The following is a 27,773-nucleotide window of genomic DNA, read 5'->3' on the forward strand; positions in this document are numbered from 1 at the left end:
TTTCAACAATAAGCTTTCATTATGATTCATAATTGTCAAAATATTTAATCTTCAAAATTGAAAATTACATTGATACATACTTATATGCACACATTTACAAAAAAAAAAATTATTTAAATTATAAATACAAAAAATTACAGCAATTGTTATAATGATAAAGTATGTAACAACATTTACAGAACCAATTTCTTGCATATAATATAAAAAACGAACACTGCACAAACATTTTCCAACTCCTGATTCTTCAGGTTTGACAGAATGGTTACCAGATGAAACTTTATTAGAACAAATGTCTGTTTGTAAACATTTTTAAAACAACATAATTTGAATAACCTTCAAAATTGTAAACATAAATTTACTGCTACATTGGCATTGTCATGTGCATAATGATCATTCAATTAACCACTACAGGTGGTGTCCAGCAAGGCCTGACAGGCCAATGAAAATGCCATTTCCTCCTTAAAATTTATACAAGATGATTCAAAAAGTTAGCTTTAAAACTTTCTATGGCTTCCAACCATCCGAGAAGCTCTGTGTGCGATGTTGTGAGGAAGAGTTTGACCCGTGTGAAGACCATAACTATTTTCGGGTCTGCTGTATATGTAGAGAAGGATGTCGATGTTCTAGCATGTCTTTGAGTCATCTTGTATATAAATTTTAAAAAGAAAATGGTATTGTCAATGGCCTGGCAGGCTCTGTTCAACACAACATTATAGTGGTTAACTGAATGATCATTATGGCATAACAATGCCTATGTAAAAGAAAAAATGTTTGTTTATAATTTCTAAAGGTCATTTGAATTACTTGTTTTAAAAATTTTTACAAATAGACATTTGTTCTGATAATCTTTTATCTGGTAACCATTCTGTCAAAACTGAAGAACTCAGGAGTTGGAAAATGTTTGTGTAGTGTTTGTTTTTTGTAGAACCACCAGAAATTTGTTCTGTCTCTGGTGTTACATATATTCTGGTGTGGTGTGGTGTATTTTTTTGATAAATTATGTTTAGAATGATTTAATGTCCACCTTGATTACCAAACAGTATTTGAATCTTTTCATTATTTGGATTAGCTTTACCTACAATATTTCTTTCTGCTAGTTCTCTCCAAATTATTTTTGTAATAAAAGGTTGTAATTTCTGAAAATAATATAAAAAGATTTCACTATAATTTTATATAATTTTTCTACTAGTCAAGACAAATCTTACCTGTACAGGATGAAAGCTAAAACTTGGTTCTAACATTTCCCATATTAAATATCCTGATTGTTGCCATTCGCGCATTACTAAGTGATTAATACATATAATTATTGTTAAATATAAATATAATTTTAAAATTTATAGCAGATAAGATTTTACCTTGATGTAATGGATTATGCATATAATGGAGTTTAAATGACTTGAATTTATATGAAATACTTATTTGTTTTAAGACAATGGAAAGTTCCTCTCCTCTCTACATAAAAATATAAATTTTATTTTCAATAATTGCTTATTATATTAAAATCAGATTTAAAAATTTACCTTTGAAGTAGCTGTCCTTAGGGTTTCATTTTTATTCAACCATTGATAACAAGGACCGATTTTCATACAATTAAACCAATTATATAAGTCAGCATAAGTTACATCTTTATTTACTTGTCCCAGAGGATGTAAATGTTTTGCCATTGTAGGATAAATGAAAGAACCATTTACTAAACCCATTAATACAACATGACTATTGGGAGGTAATGTATTTTCCTGTTGAAAATTTTACAGCTTTAAAAAAACAAGTAAAATTAAAGTATTTATAATAGAATAAAACTTAGATTTTACCAAAAAGTTTAGACTTTTTAATACATTTTCCTTAAATTTTTCTGGTTTAATTAAGTCATTTAAAGAATTCATGTAACTGAAAAAAAAATAACAATTGTTATTTATGAACATTAATTTCTTAATTTCAATCAACCAAGATGTTTTATCATCAGATACGTAAAACATATGAAGTATAAATTTAATATGATCAATAAGTCTTTAATTTGATATAAGTTTATAATTTTATTGAATCTTGTAAGAATACCTTAGCTAATTTATATTTAATTTATAGAATTACTTGCCCTGAACAGATATCATTTCCCATCATGGCATATATGGCAATCACAGGTAATGATGTCTTGTTACGTGAAATTCTACCAAAAACAAAAAAAATAGTTTAGAGAAGATATATAAAATTTATTCTAATAAAAACACTTTTCATTCTGTTCTTATATATATTCTAGGGAAGTAAGTAGATAATTTTATCATTGATGTCTAAACAATTACTTATTTAATCATTTTTTTTAGAGTTAAATTAATACTTGATATTAGGCCTAAAAGTTCCTTCATTTAAAATTTTGGTCTTTTCCTACATTTTCAGAATAAATGTTCAAGAATATATAACCATTTAAAATGGGGAAAAAAGCCCAAAATATTTTGGATTGCACTTAAATGTTTTGGACTATTTTTAAAAGAATTTTTGAGCTTAATATATTGAGTAGCACTATTAACTTACGAAGTATAAACTTACTCTTTAATATATTTAATTGTCTCTTCACTGTCTGCACCTAATAATAATTTTATTAATAATAATAATAATTAATCATAACATTAATACAGCAGAAGTTTAATCTGGCACCCTATAATGCAGAATGTCAGGAAAACTGGCTACATCTGAAAAATACTTAATAATCTGAAATTGTGTGATCATCATCCAGCATGCATGTTTTCTGTGAATCTGAATTTACATGTATATAAAGGTTTGTGGGTGGAAATTGAGGTGAAGATGGCTGTTGCTGTGCACACTACTACATATCAGTCATTTGTGGGATCAGCAACGATGTGATAAAGAGGAATAACTCATTACAGCATCTTGTTTCTGTGGGTTTGACATCTTCACTAATGCTTTTCTTTGCCTAATAAATGTATGATGGACAAATGGTGTTCAATCAAATTTTTTTCGATTGTTTCACCTCCACCATTTTATCAAAAGATCTGTTGAAAATCATAAAAATCATTTCCCACGAACTTGCTTCCTCGTTGAGGATGATCCATCTAGTTAGTTGTCTGTCACCCGGAACTTTTAGAAGTAATTCACGTATTGGACACTCGACCCTTAACAAAGAGATCCTGACTTCATGGAAAAAACCCAAGAGGAAAAATAATATGGGAGAATGAGGACAAATCCAGGCAGTCGTCGTCTGGTCATTGTAAAACCAACCCTTGGAAAAACATCCCGAAACTTTCACCTTCAATCTACACTCAAGTGCTACCTAGAAGATCGTGTGGAGTGTTTTACACCATGGACATTGGGACAGTGTTTTACACTGTGGACCACTGAGACACACACAGTCCACAAGGACTGTGTGTGTCTCAGTGGATTATAATTCTTGGATACCATTTAGACCCTGCTAAACGGCCAATCTTCTAACCAAGGTATTTATCAACTCGCGGGTCATTTGTAAACTCTCTCTCTCTCTCCATGTATTTAGAAATTTTGGGTGAGACTGTTAGCTATGCATCGCCTGTATTCACTGTTATTTTTATTAAATTTATTCTTGTTACTTAGCCAGTATCCTGAGTGACTTACTTCCTTGTTTCTCCTTCCTCCACCTCCACAACGGACATAACCACTCACCCACAACTGCTCGCGTGACATAACCACTCTCTGTCACAATTTCAAAGTCCTGAAAGACTCGGTGGTGTCACAAATGTTTATGCTATAATCATTAAAGTTGGTGCAAACATCTTTTAGGAACAAACTTGAAATCATCTTCCATAAGTCTGTATAGCTGTGTGTATGAAAGGAACTTCCCTCCAAACTAATGCCAGTTCTTTGGGAGTCTCTGCAGTTTCTCACAGGTTGTTCTCAAGTTGCTTACTAGCCATCATTCAATAAAGTTGTAAATACATTTGACAAGCTAATCCAACTTATATGCAACTTACTTCTGTCTCTAGATCAAATTTCCAGTACTATTATCCATTTATATAGACTTCAGCTTCTACTTGGTGGCAATTCAAGTATTTATGCAATGTATATATCAATCATGCAAAGGGAATAGAAAGAAAACAGGAAAAGTGGCAAAGGCACAAAAACAGAATGTTCCATACATTTTCTCTTCATCCCATTAACTAGTGTAACAAAGAAAATGAAAATCATCAGATAACTGGAAAAAGATGTATATCAGCAGAAAATTATGAATAATTTTAGCATTTGGTTGCCAACAATCTGACGAAGTAGAAAGCCTGTTGTCATTTGTAGCCAAATGTAAGGCCCGGAAATTCCGTTTAAAGAGAAAAGCGTAAAATTTGTTAAGGTCAACAGTAAAGAAAACAAGTTGTATGAGTGTCGAATCGGTGACACCGGACTTTGATGTCGATGTCGATGCTTATAAAGAGTAGTGGGAAAAACAAAATTTTAGATAAAGAAAATTCAAAATATTAACAATTTAAGATGCAGTTTAGAAAGCAAAACGAAACTAGAAAATTTTAGAATGGGCGTAGGTGTCATAGTCAACGATTAAATGTGATCAGAGTCTAAAAGACTGTCAGGTAAATCATCTCTAGCTGATCTTCCCCGCAACCTATACAGAGCTCCATTTACACTTGGAGACGGGTGGGAGACCAATTAGAAGGTGCAGAAGAAAAATCTGTCCAATTAGCAACAAGTCCATCACTAAAAACTTATAGAAACTCCGACTTCAAGAAACAAAGAGAGCTTCCACTAGACTACCTGTTGTGATCGTTTACCTCTGTTAGTGGTGTTTCCATTCATCTTTTGTGTGCTGTCTCTTCAGATTTTGAACATTTTACTCGACATTGCTACGGGGCCCCTCCAGCGTAGAACCAGACCGAAACCGAAAACAACTCCCGAAGACAACCTAAAGATCTGAACTTAATTAAGGACCATTGCTAAATTAATGTAAGCATTTTTGACAAAAATAAACGGTTTCTATGTGAAACACTTGTTTTTATGCCTCCTCAAAACCACCACCCGCATACAAATAAACCTTAGCCATCCCGATGGTTGGGAATAAACCCCCCCATATCGGGGAACTTACACCAAATATGAAGCATCTAAGCTTTTGGAAGAAAGGATGCATCTAAGATAACCAAAAATGGCTGAATTAGATGTAGTTTTTTGTAAAAATGGTTTAAGACAAAATGCAATGAAAGAGTAACAATTACTAGCCCAGTGGTGATTGAAAAATCAAAACACTTTTACACAAAAATAAATACTGCCGAGGTATGTTCTTTCTCTGATGGTTGGTTTCAAAGATTCAAACTGACACAGCATTGAAAACTTGATATTTGTGGAGAACAAAAGTTTCTGATCATATTGCTGCAGAAAAATATTGCAGTGTTTTGGATTTGGTAGAGGCAATGATTTATCTTCCTCTCAGGTACACAGTGCCAACAAAACTGGGATGTTGGAATGCTGTCTTTTGATCACTACCTTAGTTGGAAATGAAAAGAAAGCTGCTAACAGATTAAGAACAGAACTAGTGTTTGTGCACTTAGAAACACTTCTTGCATGCATGAACTGAAAATTCTGGTTATAGAGAAGTCCAAGAAGCTAAGAGCATTTCAAAACTTTACAAGCTTGCCAGTATACATATAAAATAGTTGAGTGCTTTTGGATGACCTTTGTAATTGCCAAGAACTTGTTTTTTCATGTTTGTGTTATGAAGCAGAATTTTGAAAAAGGAGGACTTCCCCAAGACAACAAGGTCATTCTTGTGGCTAAAAGTTGCAAAGCACATCCCCTCACTTGCAGAAACATTGTTGTATCATCATCTGGCAGACAGTCATTGATGGATTAGTGAGTGAGTACCATTTTTAAATATACTATAGGGACTTTTATTTGAAAGTTGGTTACCTGTGATTGCAATATCATTGAATTTCAATCTGCATACAATGTTAAAAGTAGTGTATACTGCTTATGCTAAAGTGGAACAGTGCGAGAACTTGTGAAAAAGTCACAATAGTAACTAAATAGAGAAAAATAAATATTTCAGTTTATACATATGAATTATTGTGAATACTGATTTTGTGCAGTATAGTGTTCATTGAAATGTTTTAGCAGGCTTTTCAATCTTAGCACAGTATAGTCATGAATGGTATCATATTTAGGCTGATTAATGAGCTTGTATAAACAAGTTTAAAGTGCACAGCAGTGTGTCCTGTTACAAAATGCATAGCAATGTCTGCAATGTTCAGATTGTATATAACTTATCAAATTTTGCAAAAGTACAAAACCATCCAGTAATCTGACAGTTTCAATAATCCAGCACCACTGTGATTCTGTAGATGCCAGATTAACATACTTCTACTTTAATGTGAATATTTATGAAACAATACCATTGACAGCCAAATTTTGATAATCTCTATGATTACATAAATTGTGTTCCCTTAATCTGAAATACAAAGAATCTGTGTATCCTTGAAGTGTAGGCCAAGAGAGATTCTTATAACCTGGAAATAAGTAATAATAATATAGTTTTATGAACTAATTATTAAAATTTAAAATGTTTACCTGTTGCAAATGATGTTTCAGGCCAGTCAAATTCATTTCCACGAATAAATTTAAGGTGTATAAAATATTTCTAAAACAAATGAAAGGTTTGTATATAATGTAAATAATCAGAAAAATTAACTAGGCTTTCTGAAAAATTTATGGTTTTTAAGAAATGAGAATTATTTCTTGCTATCTGTTTAATCTGAAAACAATAACATTTTTACTTTAAAAATCATGAAATAATAATTTAGATATGTTTGTTGGAAGATAACAACATTTCATAATTTTATATATTAATATAATGAATTTGTTACTTTCATTGTAGATAAATTCAACAGTATTGCCTTGTATGTGACTCTTGTTTTCCAATATGTTATTTTGTAGCAATTTAAGTACAGTACATTTCATAGGATTCAGTAGGTGAAGATGATACATTTCCAGAAATGTTTAAACAGTAAATTTATTTTTCTTTCTATTGTGATTATTGCTTTTAGGAAGATTATCTTAAAAAATTTTTTTTGTCAGCAAATACTTAGAAATGTGAGAAACATTTGAGTTAAGTTGTAAATGCATTTCATTTACAATGATATGATATCTGTGAATTAATTATTTTTTTCTTACAGGTCATTGCAATATATTTCCTGAACTTAATTTCTCAAAGATGAATTATTTATATTTTGCATATCTGCTTGAAATGTAATTTTGCAGAACTTGAAAAATAATGTTTTTGACCTTATATTGTGAATGTCCATATTAAATTTTTATCCTAAAAATATTTTAGTTTTTGCATATACTATTTGATAATAGAATAATAAGAATAATAATAATTACATAAGAAGCATAAATGGTAGAAGAGAACAATAGTCCAAGCAAGAAATATAAGTGAGCTTTTTTAATGTCTAAAAATAATCTTAAAAAGAGTTTTTTATTTGTTATTATTTTGTTCATAGTTCATAATTTTAATGAAACCAATTCAACTAAACAATCATCTACACTCCTCAAAACTGAAATTATAGCACCATGAAGGAATGTGCATATCCACATGAACATTGCAGGACCAGTAGAGGTGACTGATATATGCACATGATTAAATTTGCATATGTATCAGGTCATGTGGTACCCAGTTTTGGAGTATAAACACCAGATGCTAGCTCGTATAACAAGTACTGTACATAGTGAGCCTCACTATGTACAGTACTTTAGTTATAATTTTAAATGCATGTTTCTTGTCTTGTGGTTTGTGTTCCATTGGTTTAATAATGTTACTTTTTGAAGTATTAGATAGTAGGCAGTAGGATTAGTTTATGTGCATTTAATAATCTAGAATGTACACCAAAATTTAATTGTGACAACTGTAAAAGAACTGAAGAGGGACGATACAAGTCCAAAATGCATTTTTGTTAAAGATACCTAAGAAGAATAAAAGAAGAGTGTTATAAGTTATTGTGATAAGTTTGGCAAAACACCACTAACAGGTAGGTTACTGAAATAACACTTTTATACAATTTATCAAACAAGAATCTAAATTAAGGAAACAGGTGTCTGTAGGATATCTTTGTATGCTCTTTTAATCTTTTGCATATGTCTTCCATCTCTACCAGTCCTACAACGTGCACGTGGCTAAGCACATTCCTTTGTGGTATTGCGATTTCACTTTTGAGGTGTCTATAACAAAAATGAACAAAATATCGCATCACATTGTAATAAGTAAATTGTTACTTTTAGCAAATCCGTAACCATTAAATATGAAGTAACTAACATTAATCTAACGTTTTCGGTCCTTTTGATCGACAATCTTTAGGAAAATACGTAAAATTTAAAATTTCATAAAAAATAAAGCCGGCGCACCTGGCTACATTTTCATCGCTTTTCACATTCAATGGCAGGTATACGAGCAAAATAAAGGAGTACTCATAGGCAGCCCCGTTTCCAGGTCACTGCGAGATGGTATTGAGATCATTAGAAAGAGCAATCATACACAAAAACAGAGTATTGCTGCATATGCGCGTTTTGTGGATGATGTATTAACAGTATGAAAGAAGAGATGACCGGATGGCCAAGCGGCAAGGTGGTAGCCTATCGCTTTGAGGGGCCCGGGATCGAATCTGGACGACTCGAAAAATTTTCAGGAATTTTTGGGGTGGTCAGTCCGGATATGTCGGGGCCCCATCCCTCACCATCCAGCCGCCCCATTGGGCGCCTGGCCGAACCCATAATGGGCTTGCTAAAAAGAGGCCGCCTTAGTGCCCACAGGAGAAGTATGGAAGAAGAAGCCTAACATCCGGAAATTAAAGAGATTAATTTGAACACATTTGGATTAGAAACAGAATTGGAGCAGGAAGGCGATGTCGCCGCGCACTTCCTAGACATCTCGATGAAGTTAAATGGAAACGTCACCAACGATATTTACAGGAGGCCGACATATAACGCAATATTCATACCGTGAGCCTCCCACGACCCAGTGAGCTATTAGCAGATTAGCAGCATATAGAGCTCTCATAAAACAAGCTTATACGCATTGCACCGATAAGATAAGAAAGCTAGAATATATCGAGGAGATGGCTCGTCTGGTTGGGGTCAAGAGAAAAACGATAAAGAGAATGATATACAAATGGAGAATACAAGACAGGGAGGTGAAAAGAAATGAAATGCAGAACGAATTTGCTGTTGTTGAGTACATGACAACCCTCCGAAATGTTTATTGATTTTGAAACGTGTCATGCGATATTAGCGAGGTTAAGGTCGAAGTTTTAAATGCGAAAACGTGTACGTCGGACTGAACTTCTGCGTCGCTTTCCTGTAAGCCTAGAAGTTTGACAATGGCGTTTGGAATGTCGAGCATGATTCCACTGACTTTCCAAACATCATTGTCAAACTTCTAGGCTTACAGGAAAGCGACGCTGAACGTCCGACGTACACGTTTTCGCGTTTAAAACTTCGGCCTCAACCTCGCTATTGTATAATACGTAAAAATAACAAACACGCCCGTTTTTTAAAATTTGTGTATTCCGAAAATAGAAGCTTATAAAAACTGTTTTGGAATACGAACGGCTTTGTTATTTTTCTGAAATTTTAAATTTTACGTATTTTCCTGAAGATGGTCAGTCAAAACGACCGAAAACGTTAGAGTAATAAATGTAAGTTACTGCATATTTAACAGTTACGGATTTGTTGTGATGGTGCAATTATGGAAAGGATTAAAAATGTTACTTTTAAGTTTACCAAATAGTATTTAACATTTCAAACATTTGTTTAAACTTAGACTATCTTTAGCAAATAACAAACTTTTTAAGTGGATTCATTAAGTGGGAAATATTTAAAAGTTTATATGCTGAAAATATAGCTAAATTTAGGCCAGAAACAATACAGAAGTTAGTGTTTCAGTAAATAAAAAAAAATGCAATTTTTTTGAATAAATCGAATACACTTAAAGCATGTTACTTTCTGTTCATTAAACAGAATAATGCTTGATCACACGACACAAATAATAACGCAGTGAAAATTAAGAGTTTAATGAGACTGGCAGGAAAGGAAATTTGTTAATAATTCTCTAAATTTTAATTTTAATTTTTCAAAATAGAAAAAATATTTGAAAACAATAAAGAAGTTAAAAATCATAACTGGATCGAAGTCTGGAAAAATATATTTGTAAGATGACACGTAAGTGCTCAGATTAAAGAAAAAAGATTATTAGTGGATATTATTTTTTGAAAAATTATAGAAGCTTTGAATGTTAACTGTTTCTATTTTACTTTAAAAATGCATACATTTTCTGGATACTTCATTGTAACAGATGCATATTATTTTTTTAAATTTTAATGAGAAACTCTAGATAATTTTTCTTCGGGATTTATAATGTGTATAAAATTTAATAAAAATTTAATTTACTTTTAAAAATTCTTTAGCAGTAAACCATTGCGAAGGAATGTGTAGATGAGCACCGACTGAATCTCCTATATATACGAGACCACGTGGATTTGTTCCTTCACAAAGCTCTTTTTCGTATGGTTCACCTGTAATTTTATTTGTACCCTGCAATGACAAATCTTAAGTTATAGAGAACTAAAGTATAATTTATGAGTAATTTTTATATCACTGAAAGCTTTTTAAAACTATTAATAGAGTAAAATGGTATTTAAAATATATTTTAATTAAGAAATAATTAAAACACTACAGAACCATTCTAAAGATTATAATATGTTATAGTAGTGATTAGGATGAAACTACTATAATTAATTGGAAAAATTAGTTGTTTTAACAGACTTGTGTGTATGAAAGAATAAATTTTAAGTTGAATGAGTTTTTTATGACAAGCTTGAACTTTGAACTGGGAAATATATTGTTACTCACCCATATTCCATTACAGTTTGAATCAATATCTCTATCATAATCGGCAGGTCTAAGAGGAAGCACAATTGATAAAACACGGATAAATTAACTAACACTATTAAATATAAATGTTAATTTTGAATAAAGATAGTCACCTGCGACCTGGGTGAATATGTTTACTCAAGTCATTGCAGTCTTTTCCTCGCCAAGAACTACCTCTCCAATCCTAACGTAATTATTAAATTATTTAATTTTGAAAGTAACAAAATAAAGCTCTAAAGTATAGAAGTTACAAAGTTTATGTATCAAATTTTTTAGAGATATTTTAAATATTTGTACATATAATAATTTACCTGAACAGTACTGTAACTATCACCGTCCAGATCTATCAGTGGTTTGTTTTGAAGTGAAAATCTATTATAAAATATAATTTTTAAAAGACAAATTTTGATTTTAATGAAAAATGAATTTTGTTATTACCTTTCAAACATATCACACACAATCCGTAAAACTTCATCATCACAGAAAGAATTTACATTTCTAACATTTAACTACATGCAAAAAAGTACATTCAAATTAATTAATTAATAAATGATGATTAAAATGTGAAAATTTTTTAAACCTGTAAAATATTTTGCAAAGTTCTAGAAGCTTGTTGAGACTTCATAATAGCTGGATACATCCCTTCCTATAAATGTTTTATTTGTTAAATTCAAAATATTAAAAAAGTAAGAAAAACAAGTTATAGAAACTAACTTTAGGTATAGGAAAAAGATGGCAAAATTCTTCACCCTTATCAACATGACACATGCCCACACTGTAACAAATTACATCTGAAGATTCTTTCCTCACCATTCTAAAGTTTTGAATTAAAAAGTGTTACAAAATTGGTTTAATAATTTTTAAAAAGTAAGTGTGCAAGAATTGGCATTGCAAGTTGTATAAAAACAATGTAAAAGGAAAATGAAAATCTAAGTCTAGTCTAATAAATAATTACTTGTTGTGACATTGCCACAATGCTGGGCTGCAAGTTTTGATAATTTTACTTTAAAAATAACGTGACTTTTGGCCCCTAAGTTTTCCGCATCTAGTTTCGATTTTCATCTAACTTCGCTCTTGAGATCAAAGAAGGTCAATGGACAACTGGGAATCTATAGGTCTGCAATTTGAAAATTGCATCTCAATAAGTTCTACTATATTCGTTAAAGATTTCTTCAGGTATAAACAATGTAAGCACAAAAAATTTTTGGATAAATGAAAAATTTTAAAAAGTACACTACGTGCCTATTAAGAATAATTGTACAAAAAATAAAGTAGGCCGAAAAAATAGAAAGAGTGCTTGTTTTTTTTTTAAATTTATATTTTTGTACAACTTTCAATGCCGATTATTTTAAAAATCAAAATACAGTATGCAAGCCTCATTATTTAGTTTAATATTTTTTTTTTTTTTATAAATAGAAAATTCTTACTTAGGTATTATAATAGAACCCCATTTTTTCACTATAATTCGACACAACTGCGCAAACGTAGTTGGAAAAACGTCACAGATATTAGAAACGACATCAGTGATATTTTTAGATTCTACTTCAGCAATTTGTTCCAATAATCCAACAGCAATAGTACACGCTAAAAAATTAAGTAATAAGTTATTTAAAAAATATTTATACGGTATATTTACATAATCAGTTCTAGATATATTCACCTAATCTGTAATAGTAGTAAATATTTAAAGTGCTACATTGTAATCAATAAGAGTAGCCTAGTTCTGTTGATAAAACGATGATAAAATTGAATTTTTCATTAACATAAACTCTATAGATAATTGTTTAATCCATGATGTATATTAAAGTTTATCAACTTTATGTAGATTGTATTGAAATAAATTTTATTGTATAGTCTATAATTTGGTTTCCCTAGAGGAAGTATTTATACTAAAAACTTTTCATGTTGTTAAAGAAAATTTTTAGATGGATCATGATTGTGGAAGGATTTATTTGATGGAACTATATACAGTCCTTCATCAGGGTTTTTTCTACGTGTAGTTTACTAATTACAATATAAGAGACATAGAGTAACAAAATAAAGTAAACAAAGTTAGAACTGAACGGATATAAAATGTTATTTTTGCATTTTTTCGTATTTTTTAATTCTTTCCAAATAGGGAGTTAAACCCTCAAAATTCCCCATGTATAGGACTTGTATATACAAAATATGTTAAAACGGAATTCTGCAGCAAAAGATGAAAAATAAATCTCATAAATCACAGGAAATGAGAAATCAAAACATTTATTATATATATATTGGCTTATACATCGTAATAAATTTTTAACTGTTCATTTTCTGTGAAATTTATATATGCATTTAGTATGAAGTGTTTAACACTTCATAAATGCAGAATTGGTGCAGTATTGCTATGAAATTGTTAATTTGAGAAATATATATATATATATAAAAAGAAAGTACCTGCACATTTCATTCCTCCATTGACTCCCCTCTTGAAATTTGTTATAGAAGCAACAGCAAACCCCAACGAAAGTATAACAACAAAAAGATGTATAGCTTTCATTTTCACACAGGTTTTTCTTATGCTGTTTATATATTTCCTACGCTTCAGGTCGCCTTTTATATAATTTTCTATAAGTCATCAAACAAACTGATTATCTCTCAACTATTTTATCTTTGATTAAGATATTAGTTTCAATTTCTATTTTATCATGAAAGGTAAACATTTTGAATTCGAGTCATAAAATTTCGATAACGTATTTAATTATAAATTGTGTTTAATCTTTTTTCATGCGTGTAACTTATCGGTTTCTTTCGAAGAGCCATCACGTTGATCCGAATCGGTCGGAATAATGTCTCGTTTTTGCGGGTGTATGACCGGGATTGAATCGTTTTTATTGTTACTGTAAGTGCTTGCCATATAAAGATAGCAATTAAGTAATTCTGATACAAAGGAAGTTTTATAAAGGCATTTTTGTGAAAAACCACTTACAGAAGAATGTCATAATTCGTCAGATTTTAAATAGAATTTAAATAATTGAAACGTTAAATATATATTTACTCGATTAAAATTGAATTGGAACCGTATTATTAAAATATTTGTTGATTAACAAGGTGTTTTCGGGTGCGATAATCTCACGTAAATACATCCGAGATCGCTTTTATATCTATCTATTACATAACCAATACGTATTTTAAATGTGTTTACATACATATCAAGGACGGTCTTAATCTAATATTTAAGAGCCTTCCACCTCCACCAAATGATTGACAATAGATATTCTAAAGTCTTTTGTACGGAGAAAGCGAAATACTATAATTTTAACTTATGTATAAATCCAAAAAGTATCAAAAATTTCAATTTATTTTATATTGATTTACAATAAATATATCCAGCTATGAGCAAAAGTAAGATGCAGCTGAAGTGCGTTGTCAAAGTTAATGTTAACAAATGGTATTCTTAATGATACTCATTTTTATATAATTTGATCGTTTAATTTCAAATTGCTGCTATTACAAAAGTCACGTTTATATTATTATTATTATTTTTAAATAACTTTGTCTTGAAGACATTAAAAAGGCCCTTTTGCAAGTTCGTGTTCAGCTCGTGCAGGCCCACATGAAGACTATGAAAAAAGGACATAGTACGTACTTACAGTACATTTTGTCACCGGTAAAAATGTTTTGTAATAAAAATGAGTAACTAATTTAAAGATAAATTGAAACCTTAGATCTCTATTGGGGATTTAGAAAAGGGCAACTCAATGACAAAGATGGGGCACACGTTTACCAAATGCCCCAATGTAGTACAGTACGGGTCCTTCTGTCTTACAACAATGCGTCGGGTAACGAGGATGAGCCCGATGCTGCTGAACTAGCCACAAAAAGTTCTGCAGGTGCGACTCAAACTCCTTTAGAGGGAGAGAAAGTGATTCCGGCTGCTCCGCTTTTGATGGCAAATTTCGTTCGTCGAAACAAACGAAAAATAATAAATCGACATCAAATTACTAATCAACTATAATAAACACGATTATTTTAGTGATAACTCTTTGTTTTTTTATTATTATTATTTGTGATGAAATGTAATGATTTAAACAGTTTATAAGATAACGATATCTGATTTTAAGATTTAATTTTCGAACGATAAAGTTTACGTTATGAATGATCAATAATCATCTAAAAATAAAGAGTTTAAATGATTTTTTAACTAAAAACAGATTTCAAGATTAAACGTAAAAAAATAATATTTTTTAAAAGACACCCGAGTTAAAACACTTATTAAATTTACCGTTAATTTATTAAAAAATTTAAAAAAATAATATTTACAACTTTTGAATTAAAAACAGATTTTAAAAAACAAAAATTTTGTTTTAAAACGTCATTGACCACTAGAGGACGTCATGTGACCGGAAGCGTCGAGAGTTCTAGGAAAGCTTATCCTATTGCGCACGCGTTAATACTTAGCGGGGGAAGTTTAAATTTCAGACGTTACGAAGTATCGACCGTTTTAAAGATAATCTTGCTATTCGATCAGAAATTATGGAGTTAGATCCTTTCACAAAGGTATTATTTAGTAATAAGTAAAAGCCACCGTTTACTATATAAAAATAACGAAATTTAACGATTTAATATAGAGTTAAGCACAAATATTCGATTAGCGCAGTTAATTTACACCACGCTATCGTTTGAATGCTCAAATTATTTATAATTTATATTTATAATTACATTTCATTTACTATTTGAATATTAATTTAAACTGTAGTTTAACGTTTTAAGTATATTTTGTATCAATTATTTGAATTGTCCTTTCTTTATCTCAGATTCTATTCACTTAGTAAATATTTCAAAATGAGTTGTTATACAACAGATAAATTGTTTAAAAATAATAGTTTATCAATTTGATTTGTTAAAATTTTAATTTAAAAAGTGATTTTGTTAGTTTGACAGTTGATGTCATTTATTAGATACAAAACAGATTTTATGTTAAACATTTTCAAATCTCGGTTACTATTTTTATCAGTTTAGATGCAGAATTTTGTCCCTTAACCTGATCTTTGATTCTTGTTTATAAAATTCTTACTTACAAAGAATAGGAAATACTTTTTGATAAGTCAGGTTGTTTTTTACCTGATTCAAGATTCATTGTAAATCAAGTGTGTATTTAGTAGATTTAATGTAAAAATACTTTAAACAACTTTATCATTTTATTCATAAAAAAATACTGTATGATTATATTCGAATGCTCAGTTATTTTTGGAAATGAGTTATCATATAAATCATAATTTAAAAATTCTAAAATAATGACTCATAGTTGTTTTATTTTGATAAACTGTTTGACAAGTATTGTCGACTTGGTTTAAAGTATAGTTTTTTAAATAGAAATGTTAAGCGTTACTAATAAAAAAATATATTGATTGGTAGAATTGAAATTAGTTACATGTATAAATGACAACTGAAATGTTTATTATGTGTACATATAAATGTAATAAATGAAGGGTTTGGGTTTAAATATGGTGCCATAAAGCTTTAGAGGAAATGGAAAAATTAAACTTAAGAAGTTTCTTCTTTGTTTACTTTAATCATAATATGATGCATGTTATAGTTAAAAAGTGTTATTTAAATTCAAATATATTGCTGTTTAGCTGTTAACATGCGCTGTAATGTAGTAATCGAAATGGCTACTTGTTTTAAACCCACACACTTCAAATGTAAATATGATAGATAGGCACTTGAAAAAATATATAACTACTAATTTTAAATAATGAATAAAACTGATTGTTTAAAATTTATATAATCTGCTTTAAATATATTAAGTTTAAAACTAATTCACAATTTAACAATTCTAATGGTTGTATATGTAATCAAATCTAAGACTATAATTTTAATTATTCATCGAAAAACCATCAGAATTGTTGTTAATCTCTTTTTATATGATTAAATTTCTGAAAGTAAAATTTATCCTTAGTATTATTCTGTTACACTTACAACAGTTCATAATGTTGCATATTAATAGTTTTTGTACAGTATATTTTTTAGTTTATCAAAATTCATATAGAAATATGTAAGTCCTAGATAATAATTTTAGCATACAAGTGATCTCATTCATAAAAAAATTAATTCTTAAAGATTTTCATTCAGAAGAATATCTTCTGAATGAATATTATGAATACAATATCATAAAATGTAAGGAAAAAAATTAAAGAGTAAATTCATGATACAGCAAAAATCTCATAATAGAAAGTTTAATTTAGTAAAATTGAAAAATTTGAAAGTCATGTACTTTTCAAAAGAAAGTAGTTAAAATCTCAAAACACGGGCAATGAGATTACACTAAATTATTACATTGAATTATATCTTAATTTAAACAAAATGAAAATACAAAATAATGATAAAATGGAAATAAGAGTGTATAATATTATCAGTTATATGATAAATTTTAATAAAACAAATTTCTGTGAATTAAATTATTTTAATTTCTGTTGATATTGTAAAGTATAATAAAATTTTTTATAATTTTGCAATCATTTACAATTTTAAATTACATTATTATATAATATACATTGTCACAATGATGATTGATAATTTAATGTGAATTTTAGCGATTCACGCAGGGTTAAAATATATAGTAATCTTTTTCAAAATAAGATATTTTGATAACTTGACCATTATGTTTAATATATTACATAAATTAATGTTTAGGATTTGTATAAACAATTTATATTATTAATTTGATCTGCTAATTATCCTCTCATAGACTACATACACATCACATGTGATTAAAAGGTTTACTACATGTTAAAACCTTTTATATTCTGTATGCATAAAATAAAGTATACAGTATAAAAAGTATAAAAATATCTATATTTATTGAAAATGATAAATTGTTTATTGCTTAAACTAAGTTTTACTCTCTCAATTTTGTACTGCTTTATATGATTCTATGTGTACATATAATTGGTTTTAATAGGCATTGATTACTTCATTAAATGTTTATTTCTTCTTGAAGAAAACAAAAACTTTTACTGGAGATATACTAAAATTTGCAATTCAGCTGTGATTTGTTGATATTGTTAATACTCAACCACAGTTCTAAAACAATGTCTTTATGATATTGATATTCCATATTTATCCCATGTCATTTAACTAATAAGTAAAAGTTATTGTAAAATTTAGCTAATGATTATATTCTTAAGTACGGTATAAAACAAAATGTTTTTTTCATATATACTGAAATTTTTCTACTAATTTTTTTAAAGATATTCTAAATAAACAGACAATTCTTATTCTAATTTAAATTTCAGTAGAAGTTAGTTAATTGGGAACCTGATAATCTGGAATGTCCTGTAATCAGGCACCCTCTTAAATGTAGGCAATAATTCGAACTGTCTGATGATGATTCATCTTGCTATTATTTTGCAAATTGAAATTTCTTAGTAACATACATTAAGAACATTGGACAGAAAATTGGTACATGTATGGAAAATAATTGACGGTCATTCAAATGAAACCCGATCAACGGATATATCAAAGCGCAGAATGTGTGTTGCGAATCATTCTCCATTTTAAATGTAGGTGGAAACACTGTAGTGTCATGTGACGCTGCTGTCACGTGAACCTACAAACAAGCTGTTTGTTTACCGCGCCAGTTAGATACTCCGTTCAACTTTCAAGCACGTCAACAATTGAGCTGATGGAGTTTACTGCTGTGGAACTACCACAAATGCTTCTCGGTACGTGAAAACTAAAATTTTTGCGAGCTTCCATCAAGCCAAGCGGCTGGTCTGTTTTCGCAAGGTGTCGTCATCCTTCATGACAACGCCCGCCCTCATATCGCGCGCATCGTGCAGGGAATTCCTCGTGAAATTCAAGTGGAAAACACTAGCATCCTGCATACAGTCCTGACTTGTCTACGTGCGTTTTCGACGAGCTTAAGAGGCACCTGAAAGGGCATAAGTTTCAATCGGACGCTGAGGTGGATGATGCAGTTCGGGAATGGTGCAGATGTCAAACCACCGAGTTCTATAAGCACTGAATCGAGTGTCTGGTGTCACAGTAGGACAAGTGCCTTATTCATCAGGTATTTAGTACATACTTTTAATGTAATGTACTAAATACCTACTAAATAAAGCCATTGGTCGGGTTTCATTTGAATGACCTTCATATATGCAATGTGTCATTAATGTTGATTTTGTCCAATAACATCTTCATTAGCGTTATTGCAGGTTTTTCAATCTTAACACAAGTATTAAGACTGAAAAGCCTAATGCACTATCATTTTCAGATTAATTTTGAACTTGCATAAACAGATAGGAAGCATGTGTTGGTACAAAATGTGGAGCAATGTACGAAATATTTCTGCGCTTTTTGTACCACATAGCTTAACCGAATTTTGAGAAAATGCTAAAATACAAGAAAGCCCGGTAATCCGGCATTATTAATAACTTGTCATAATTCCTGTTCCGGGGAAAGCACCCGGCACTTGAATGTCGGATTACGAATTTTTACTATATTATTAATAATAGACCTGTTTCGTAGGAACATTCGGCTCAGCATGCGCTATGAATAGTAGGGCGAGAAAACATCCGGTTTATTTAAACATTGAAGTGTATACGATATTTATTATTATTATAGTTCAATAAATAAATCAATATTTAAAATGCTACAGACATTTTCTTCTAACGGTTGTAATATGAGAATCGCACAAATAACCTTTTATAAATTAAATATTTTATCGATTTCCCATTGGTGAAATTTGTAGAAGTGCGCGGATTTCGCTAAACCAGGACTACACGATTTGTTCAGATGGTCCAAAATCGCCTATAATTAAATCTCTACAACCTGTTACATGGTTATACTACTGAAAATTTCTATTTCCTAGGACAAAAGATCGTCCTTTTTGTTGCTACTATATATTTTTACTAAAGTAAAAATTACATGATGTTGCTATCGTGTGAAACGATGCAATGAACACATTATCCTTCTAAAAACTATAGAGAATTTGCTAATAACATTATCGTAACGGATTAAAAAGAAATGTAAATTTGCTTGTATTAGTTTATTAATTAATAAAAGTATATTAATTGACAAAACAATTACATACATCATTTATAGATATTTTGCTGACTTTTTAACCATATTACTTACATGTAGATTAATTTGTATGTAGAACCGATTAAAGACTAAAATTTTACAGTATTTGGTTCATATCAATTTAATATTACAGATGTAGGAAAAACGAGCGAAATTTCTGATTATATGAAAATTTCATTCATTAAATCGAATTGTAAAGCTTACGCCTTATACAATGTATTAGGGTTTTTTTCCAGGTCCTTTGCTTTTCCCGGGATTTGAGAAAAAGTGATTGTTTCTTGGGATATAATTATTTTTAAGATATAAAATAAATCTTGAAATCGAATGATATAATTATTTTTCATTTTTAAAGTAATTTAATACGTCCTGCGATCTCTAATAATAATAGCATTATTATTATTATTATTATTATGTAAAATATATATTAAAAATTTTAGGTAGAATTTACCTTTGAAAAAAATACCTTTTGAATTAGGTAGAATTTTTCACAAATAGAAAAAATTTATTAAAGTTCGTTGGAAAATGCTTACAAGAAAAATGCCTTTTGAATTGAGTTGAAAATTTAAAAGAAAAAATGAACTTAGATCAAACTTCTAACTTAGAAGCTAATTTTCGTTTTCTAAATAAATCACATTGATGCAAAATAATATTGTAAATTTTTATAAGATTTTAAAAAGCAAAGATGGTCAATACATCGATCACTCAATCTTGTACTTATTTTAGTAATGAAAATCCTCCTACCGAGAATGCTCTTTCCGATTCAATTGATGTGGGTGGAATCGTTTTAAATGCATTTAAGAGAAGACGTGTGTTTTCTTACCTGTAGCCTCGAAGATTTCTAGTTCGTTTTCGAGATGCGTTGCAGTACTTTTTTGCTCTCTAGTATTCTTGATTTGTGTACACCCACCCACCGAGGTCTTTACGTAATTTCTGGACAGCCTCATAACTATTTTTTAGGCAATGAAACTACAGTTCGATATAGATTATAATTCTTCGTAACCAGACTGAGCGCGCAACCTATATCAGATAGCATTAATTGCTTTTGGATTTAACTGCTGTTATGCCGAAATATGTAGCCTCAAAGATTTTTAATTCGTTTTCGAGATGCGTTGCAGTACTTTTGCTCTCTAGTATTCTTGATTTGTCTTACCTCTGCTGCTTTAATAGCTGCATCAAGCTTATACCCCGATAATTCGGCAGTTCGTATGGCTTTCATAATCAGATTTAAGAAGAAAAACTTCGTACTTGCATACTTGATACTAGTTTGTATCCTTGCCCTATTTGCACAACTCGACATAATGCAGTTATTGAAGCTACTGTGCATGGTTAAAAACTAAGACAGCATCGGCGCAATTATTCAAGATATTACAGGTTCTGACAAGTAAAGAATTCTCAGTCCTGCCACAAATAGGCTACATATCATTATTAACAATCTGTGACATGCCATAACAAGCAAAAATTTAAACTAATAAGCAGGCTTAAAATTAATAAATACACTGTTCAAATATAAAGATGTATTCGAACAGTTTGAGTTATACTTTCTATTTGCAAAATTTCTTCAACCTTAATACAAGATAAGGAAAAAAAGTGAACTTTAAGAAATTTGCAGAATTTCCTAAAAACTCCCTGGATCTCGTTAGAGAAATCCTATAGTGTATCACTACACTGCGTAACTTTTTCTTGGAAAAAAAATGAATTCTTACCTCTGGCGCCAGAAAAAATGCACTGAAGAGCCGACACTAGGTTATGTTATGCACATCTATTTTACAGTTATGCTAATATGCTAAATACAATTTGTTCAGAACTATATATGTATCTAATATAGGCATTTTATACATTTCTGACTATGATTTTAAAAGTTTGATTCATATGCGAAATTTTACGCATTATAGAACTATACAAAATGTATCCATAATACACGATTATGAATATAATCCAGACTTATCACAAAAATATTTATAGGGAGTTTTTGTGCAGTCTTTATATTTATTTGTTATTGCACTCGCAAATCAATTAATTAAATGAGAAACTTGTCTAAAACCGTTCAGGTGCAATGCCCGTGCATTTTGTTCTTCCATTTATTTAATGATAACTCGTAGAAAATATTTTACATCGAATTTCATTTGTTGGGCCAGCGAAAACTTCAAGATGCACACGAGCTATATTTTTAAAATGAAAATATAATTATAAGCATATAAATTTTTCTATGCTTTTAGTAATTGACTAAAGTCATGTATTTCTACAAGCTAATGAAAAATATCTGGCCATTTGGTCAACAATTAATGAGAGCGGATGTTGTAAATCTTGATAAAACACCAATTTCATTCCCATACAGCATAATTATTGATATATAGATATACTTTAAGTGACGGCGGGATGGCTGGGGAACTAAGGTGGAAACCTGCTCTAGGAGATCCAGAATCAAATCTGGGCGGTGCCCACCAGTGGCCGAGTGGATACTCGGCCAATGGTGGGCCGAGGATTTGAACACTGAACACTAGTAGTTTTGTCGTTGGTTCACGTTTCGTCAATGGGTTGCCACGTGGAGTTTTTCGGGTTTTCTTTAAATTTGTAACACGTAAATTAGGAAGGAGTCTCCTCCCGGGAGTCATCTTCCCTTGGCGGATCACCCATGTGTCACGCTGCAGTAAACAAATAAACAAAACCAATCGAATCCGGGCAAACGACCCCAGAAATTTTCCGAGTTGTGGTCTGTCCGGAATATGCCAGGATCCTGTCCCTTACCAACCGCCGCCCTAATCTGTGTGCCTGGTCAAATTTGACAAGAAAGATGAAAAAACCCTCTTAGCGCTCATAGGTGGAAAGAGTCAAAAAAGAAAAAAAGAAAATAAAATTCTGTATTTAGGATATTCACGGGGATTATTGTAGGTAACTCTGTTCTGTTCAAATCAGAAAGCAATCGAATTCAAAGACTTGATTTTGGTTAAAGTTTGTAAGCATAGTTTTCTTCCTGCCCTGTTAGTAAGAGGATCTTTTTATCAAGCTCTTCGATCGTTCGACAAGCCCACAGAGGTACGCGAGATTTATATATCCGGGACGGTTCACCCGGAAAAGTTTTTGGCGTTTTTCGATTCGACCTGATTCATTTCCGGATCTCCAAGACCTATTGGATGACACCTTAAACGTTCGGTCATCCGGCCATTCGTTTAAACAGTATAAAGCTCCTGAACCGAATTCGAACATAGGTTCATCAGAACGGCAGGCCGACGCCTTTTAACCTTGGGCATCCGGCCGTCTTTATTTTGGTATCATGGACGTTCCGATATAACTTGTAGATATATTTTGAACTTTGTTTTCGGTTTCAAATGAAATCTATTAAAATATGAAGGTTTTGTTGACAATTGAAACATATGATGTACTGTACAAAGAAAACTTATCTCAAGTGACTGATTATAACGAGTAAAATAAGAATAACACAAACGCTTTCTGCAGTATGTTTCGATCACGCATGTTTAACATCCTCATAGAGTAATTAAATTTTGAAGCGCATCGACTCAAATTTACAAATCGCCGAAGCACGTTTTGTGAAGTAATGGCCTGATCGATTAGAAGAAAATTTTGCACATTATTAGAAGTAATAAAATAGCGTGTCGTTACGGAGGCAGAATTTTAAAATTCGACCTAGTACGGGAAATATCGGGGGCAGGGCAAAGATCGTCCCATGTTGAATCAATGGGAAAATTTTGCATCGAGAAAACTTAAACGAGCGCGCTACCGACGTTCGAAGTATGGCGAAACCCTTGCCAAAATTTTTTTTGAATACAAGTCTTTTCTTCATTTTTTTCGAAAAATTGACATTATATGTATATATATCATAATACTTGCATAACTTATGTTAACGTATTAAACTGCACAACATCTATTATGCAAGTTAACTAAGGAAGTTTTAGAACAGAGGTAAGAATTTACTGCTTATGCAGAGGGACAAGTCACTTTAATTTAGCGCCCCGAAGGATCTAACGCAAGTTCGAAATCCATCGCTACGCTACGAAGTTCTAGTTGTTATTTTTCTACACCATATTTCTCAATACAGAATGGTTAAGACTGCAACCAGTTTTGTAACATACGATCTTTCTGAAGCATGTGCTTCAATTCATCTCATAGTATTTATAGAGATACACTCTCAGGTTAATTATAGATACAGTTTCAGGTATAATAGTAAAATAAAGCTTAATTACTACAATTTTTAATTATATTGATTTTGATTGCTTTAATGCGCAGAATGATTTATCGTTGAACGAAGGTTTAGCAAACTAATTGTTGATTGTTCTTGCGTATATATAATTTTTTTTAATTCTCTACCCTATAAACAATAATTGGACGTTTTTAAATCATCATTTCCATTATGAGTTCGGCCAGCCCCATAATAGGGCGGCCGGATGGCGGGGACGAAGCCGACATATCAGAGATATCCGAAAAAGTTCTGAAGTTTTTCGACCCGATCTGATCCGTATCTTGGTCCCCTATTTGAAATGACTGATTCTTGAATTTTAAAAGTAATACAGAACAAATTATATATATATATAATTGCTGTCTTTGTTTAAATGTATTTAATCTGATACAGAAGTAATTGAATTTCTGACATTTAATAGAAAGTTATCCCATGTAATCTGAAATGATTTTTACATAATTAATTTCAATAACAATATGAAAGATCAGTCACAAACACGCGATAATAGACATATGCAAGTTACGATCTGTTCAAAATTTTTTATTACTAGAATTTTGTACTGTACTGTACATAAAACAATGTTTTAAACGATATTCTTATCTACGGTATATAATACCTTCTCTGTATAGTTAAAACTACTGGAACGTATCTTTGATATTTAGCTTATTAGGAAATAAGACTGCGCGCTTAACAACGTCTTAACAGTTAGGTTGTAAGGCGGAGAGTACTGTAGTTTCAACACAATCTAACGAAACAAAAATTGTTTATAAATAATTGCTTGCAAACAATTCTATAAATATTAATAATTAGATAATTATTTTAAAAATTAATAAAATAAATATACTTATTCTATCCATTTAGACAATTTAAAAATGAAAAATAACATGTTCAACTGATTAATTTTACTTTCCTGATGTAGTAGCTCAAGGTTGGCTAATTGCACAGACCTATCACAACTTGTAGGTTGAGGAAACTGAAATATAAATTATATAAAAAACATATATATGTATTAAACAGGTAAATGTACAGTCTTTAGTTAACGATTCGGTTGAGAGCAAGATCATCGTGTGTGTGTGTGTGTGTGTGTGTACGTTACATACATACACTGTATAAGAAATTCTTCTTATAGGTACGGTTTAAATGTCTGATAATTTAAAATATTATTTAACTGAAAAATAATTTTCTGTAATATTAATTATTTAGTCATCAACGCTTGCTGTTTGGACTGATGAGGGACTGAGTTCGAAATGCATTTTCCATACAAATAAAGCGTATACTATTGAACTTGATCTCTGTTTCATCATTTACAAGGTGTGATAAACTATGCAAGTTAGCCAAATTAAGTTACATCATGAAGCATTAACCCAGACACGAAGCGAGAATTTATAATATGTATTTGTTTCAATACTACCCATGAAATAATTTTACGCGATTTTAATATTCTTGTCTTATTGTCTATTAAAATCGTGTGGTATATAACAAATAGACAAATAGTTGTAAATCCTATTACACACATTAGGTAGAAAGAATAAGCTATTAGTTCAATTTTACTTAAAGTAAATAAATATATTTATTTACTTTATCTCAGAAATCTAAAGATTGAGTGATAGATTTAATTATTATTTTTTTTCCCTTTGTACTATACTGATAATTTATTATCTGTATATTTTTAGACTTTTTAAGAAAACAAAAAAATTGTTTTGTACTGTACTGATAATGAAAATTATCTGTATATCAGGTATTTCAGTTAAACTAAACAAAAAAACAAGAAATTGTACATTTTCGTTATAGACATTATTTACTGGAAATTCTCACAATTTGAATTTATATGCATAAAGTGAATCGAAAAACTGCGCTTCGCTTTCGCGAAACGTTATCCCTATTTTCCCGGCTCTGTTATATGTGACAGAGGGAAAGTATGGCAATCGGTCAAAAAATGACCCCCAAGATTTTTACATTTTTGGACTCGAGACCTTGAAATGCCGAGAAATGCAAATAATTCGCGGTTTTTTTTCTTATATGTATAGATTTAGGGGCCGTCCATAAATTACGTAAGGTATTTTGGCATGGGTGGGGAGTCAAGGATTTCTTACGATTTCTTACTCAGGGGTAGGGGGTAATAGATCTCGTCTTACGTAATATTCTTATTTTTATTTTTTGATCTTGTTGAGTGGTGGAGTTTTGAATTTGGCTTTAATTCGGCGGTTTCTATTAAGAACGCTCGATGTACTGTACTAACGCCATCAAGTGTGACATAATAGAATAATAACGCTAGCACACATTTTTTATCATGGGAGAAAGGCCGTGTAGTTGTCTCGCTCTTTTTTTTTTTTTTTTTGAATAAGTGCATTACTCCTATGGATGTATAACACTAAGAATACATAAACCAAAATACATGATACAAAGTAAACATGAATTAGTATTCGGTTTTTAGTGAAAACTAAAATGTAAAACTAGAAATTATAAAGAGTCTTATCTTCAATATTTTTTGAACATAATTGTAAAAATCATCAAACAGTGGCTTCTGAACAAGCTTACCGAATGGATATGGCCACCTGAAACCAAGCGTAAAGATTTCTAATTTCAGAATAAGTATCTTGATCGTAAATTGGACAATAATAGATTATATGGTCGACGGTGTCTAGGTTTTCTGTAGAGCAAACGCAAGAGGCAGTTTCTGCCCGGTTATACATGCTCAGTAAGTAGTTGAGCAGTAGCAAACGTTAAATCTCTAAGTGGCGACGAGAACCTGCATTCAACACTAGGAAAATAAAGTCTTGTTATTCTACCAGTTATACTGTTCAACCATTGTCGATTCCACTTTTGCATAGCGTTGTAATTAGGGATTGCAATCCAGCAGTGTTTTGAATCCAGCTGGATTTTTGCTGGATTAAAATCATTCCAGCTGGATCCAGCGTGGATGTATTTTTGGTGCAATAGTATTATCTGTCTATCTATCTATCCTTATGTTTTTTTTAATGAAATAAAACATTTTTAAAAAATACTTAAGAAGCTTTTATTATTTAGACTGGTCACTATAAATCAGTAAAACTTTTTACACATTTAGGTAGTAAACTTAACTTTGGTTCGGTTTAACACTTGAGATAGAGATAATTAACTTTAAATGTTTAGTTAGATTATAATTATAATGTAATCTTTAAGTTAAATAATAGCAAAGGTAATTCTACTGATTAATTTATATTAATATATTATATTATAATAATGTAAGGACAGATAATCAGTGGCAAAGTGGCTATCAGTCTTACCAGTTTTCATATATAGGCTCTACATATTAGTCTGTAGTTATTTATAAGTATATAAAACTATGTACTGGAAGTAGAATAAGTTAAATAAACTACACCTTTATCAATCCAACAAAATTTAATAAAATAATAACGTTTTCAATTGTTTTTAACGATCTTCCTCGGTTACAAAAAAATAGAACATCAAATATAGAACATAAAATGTGTTTGGAATAAATATAAAAATTAACGGAAAACGCCCAAACGGACAAAATATAGATAAATAAACAAAATAAATAGCGGAAAAAAATATATATAGGGTGTTTTTTTTTAACTGACGGTACTCTTTTTTTTTTTAACTCTTTCCGCCCTGTGGGCACTAAGAGGGC

At 30.6% G+C, this 27,773-nt stretch overlaps 2 protein-coding genes and 2 long non-coding RNA genes across 4 annotated transcripts in view; 2 read left to right on the forward strand and 2 right to left on the reverse strand.

The window, feature by feature from the left end:
- Positions 1–952: 952 nt before the first annotated feature.
- On the reverse strand, positions 953–13,517 carry LOC136983076 (acyloxyacyl hydrolase-like). Its single transcript, XM_067279708.1, has 18 exons — positions 13,321–13,517; positions 12,327–12,483; positions 11,614–11,713; positions 11,480–11,545; positions 11,338–11,408; positions 11,211–11,280; positions 11,013–11,083; positions 10,879–10,927; positions 10,417–10,560; positions 6,547–6,616; positions 6,372–6,485; positions 2,542–2,578; positions 2,089–2,164; positions 1,812–1,928; positions 1,521–1,736; positions 1,356–1,452; positions 1,206–1,282; positions 953–1,136 (listed from the first exon to the last, which is right to left on the reverse strand). Exons 1-18 carry the CDS (start codon positions 13,421–13,423, stop codon positions 1,014–1,016), a joined length of 1,758 nt encoding a protein of 585 aa, XP_067135809.1. The 5' UTR covers positions 13,424–13,517; the 3' UTR covers positions 953–1,013.
- A 1,749-nt stretch (positions 13,518–15,266) lies between these two features.
- Positions 15,267–27,773, forward strand: part of LOC136983000 (anillin-like) — a 64,679-nt gene continuing 52,172 nt past the window's right edge. The window contains exon 1 of the mRNA XM_067279597.1: positions 15,267–15,423. Within this exon, the coding sequence (XP_067135698.1) occupies positions 15,400–15,423 (24 nt within the window). The 5' untranslated portion in view covers positions 15,267–15,399. The remainder of the gene's footprint in view (positions 15,424–27,773) is intronic.
- LOC136983051 (uncharacterized) lies at positions 24,667–25,053 on the reverse strand. Its single transcript, XR_010881971.1, has 2 exons — positions 24,987–25,053; positions 24,667–24,887 (listed from the first exon to the last, which is right to left on the reverse strand). It is a non-coding gene; the product is annotated as an uncharacterized lncRNA (long non-coding RNA).
- Positions 25,193–25,431, forward strand: LOC136983056 (uncharacterized). The gene is made up of 2 exons (XR_010881975.1): positions 25,193–25,271; positions 25,346–25,431. It is a non-coding gene; the product is annotated as an uncharacterized lncRNA (long non-coding RNA).

This window comes from Centruroides vittatus, unplaced genomic scaffold (assembly GCF_030686945.1).
Source record: "Centruroides vittatus isolate TY-2023 unplaced genomic scaffold, ASM3068694v2 contig_875, whole genome shotgun sequence".
Lineage (NCBI taxonomy): Eukaryota > Metazoa > Arthropoda > Arachnida > Scorpiones > Buthidae > Centruroides > Centruroides vittatus.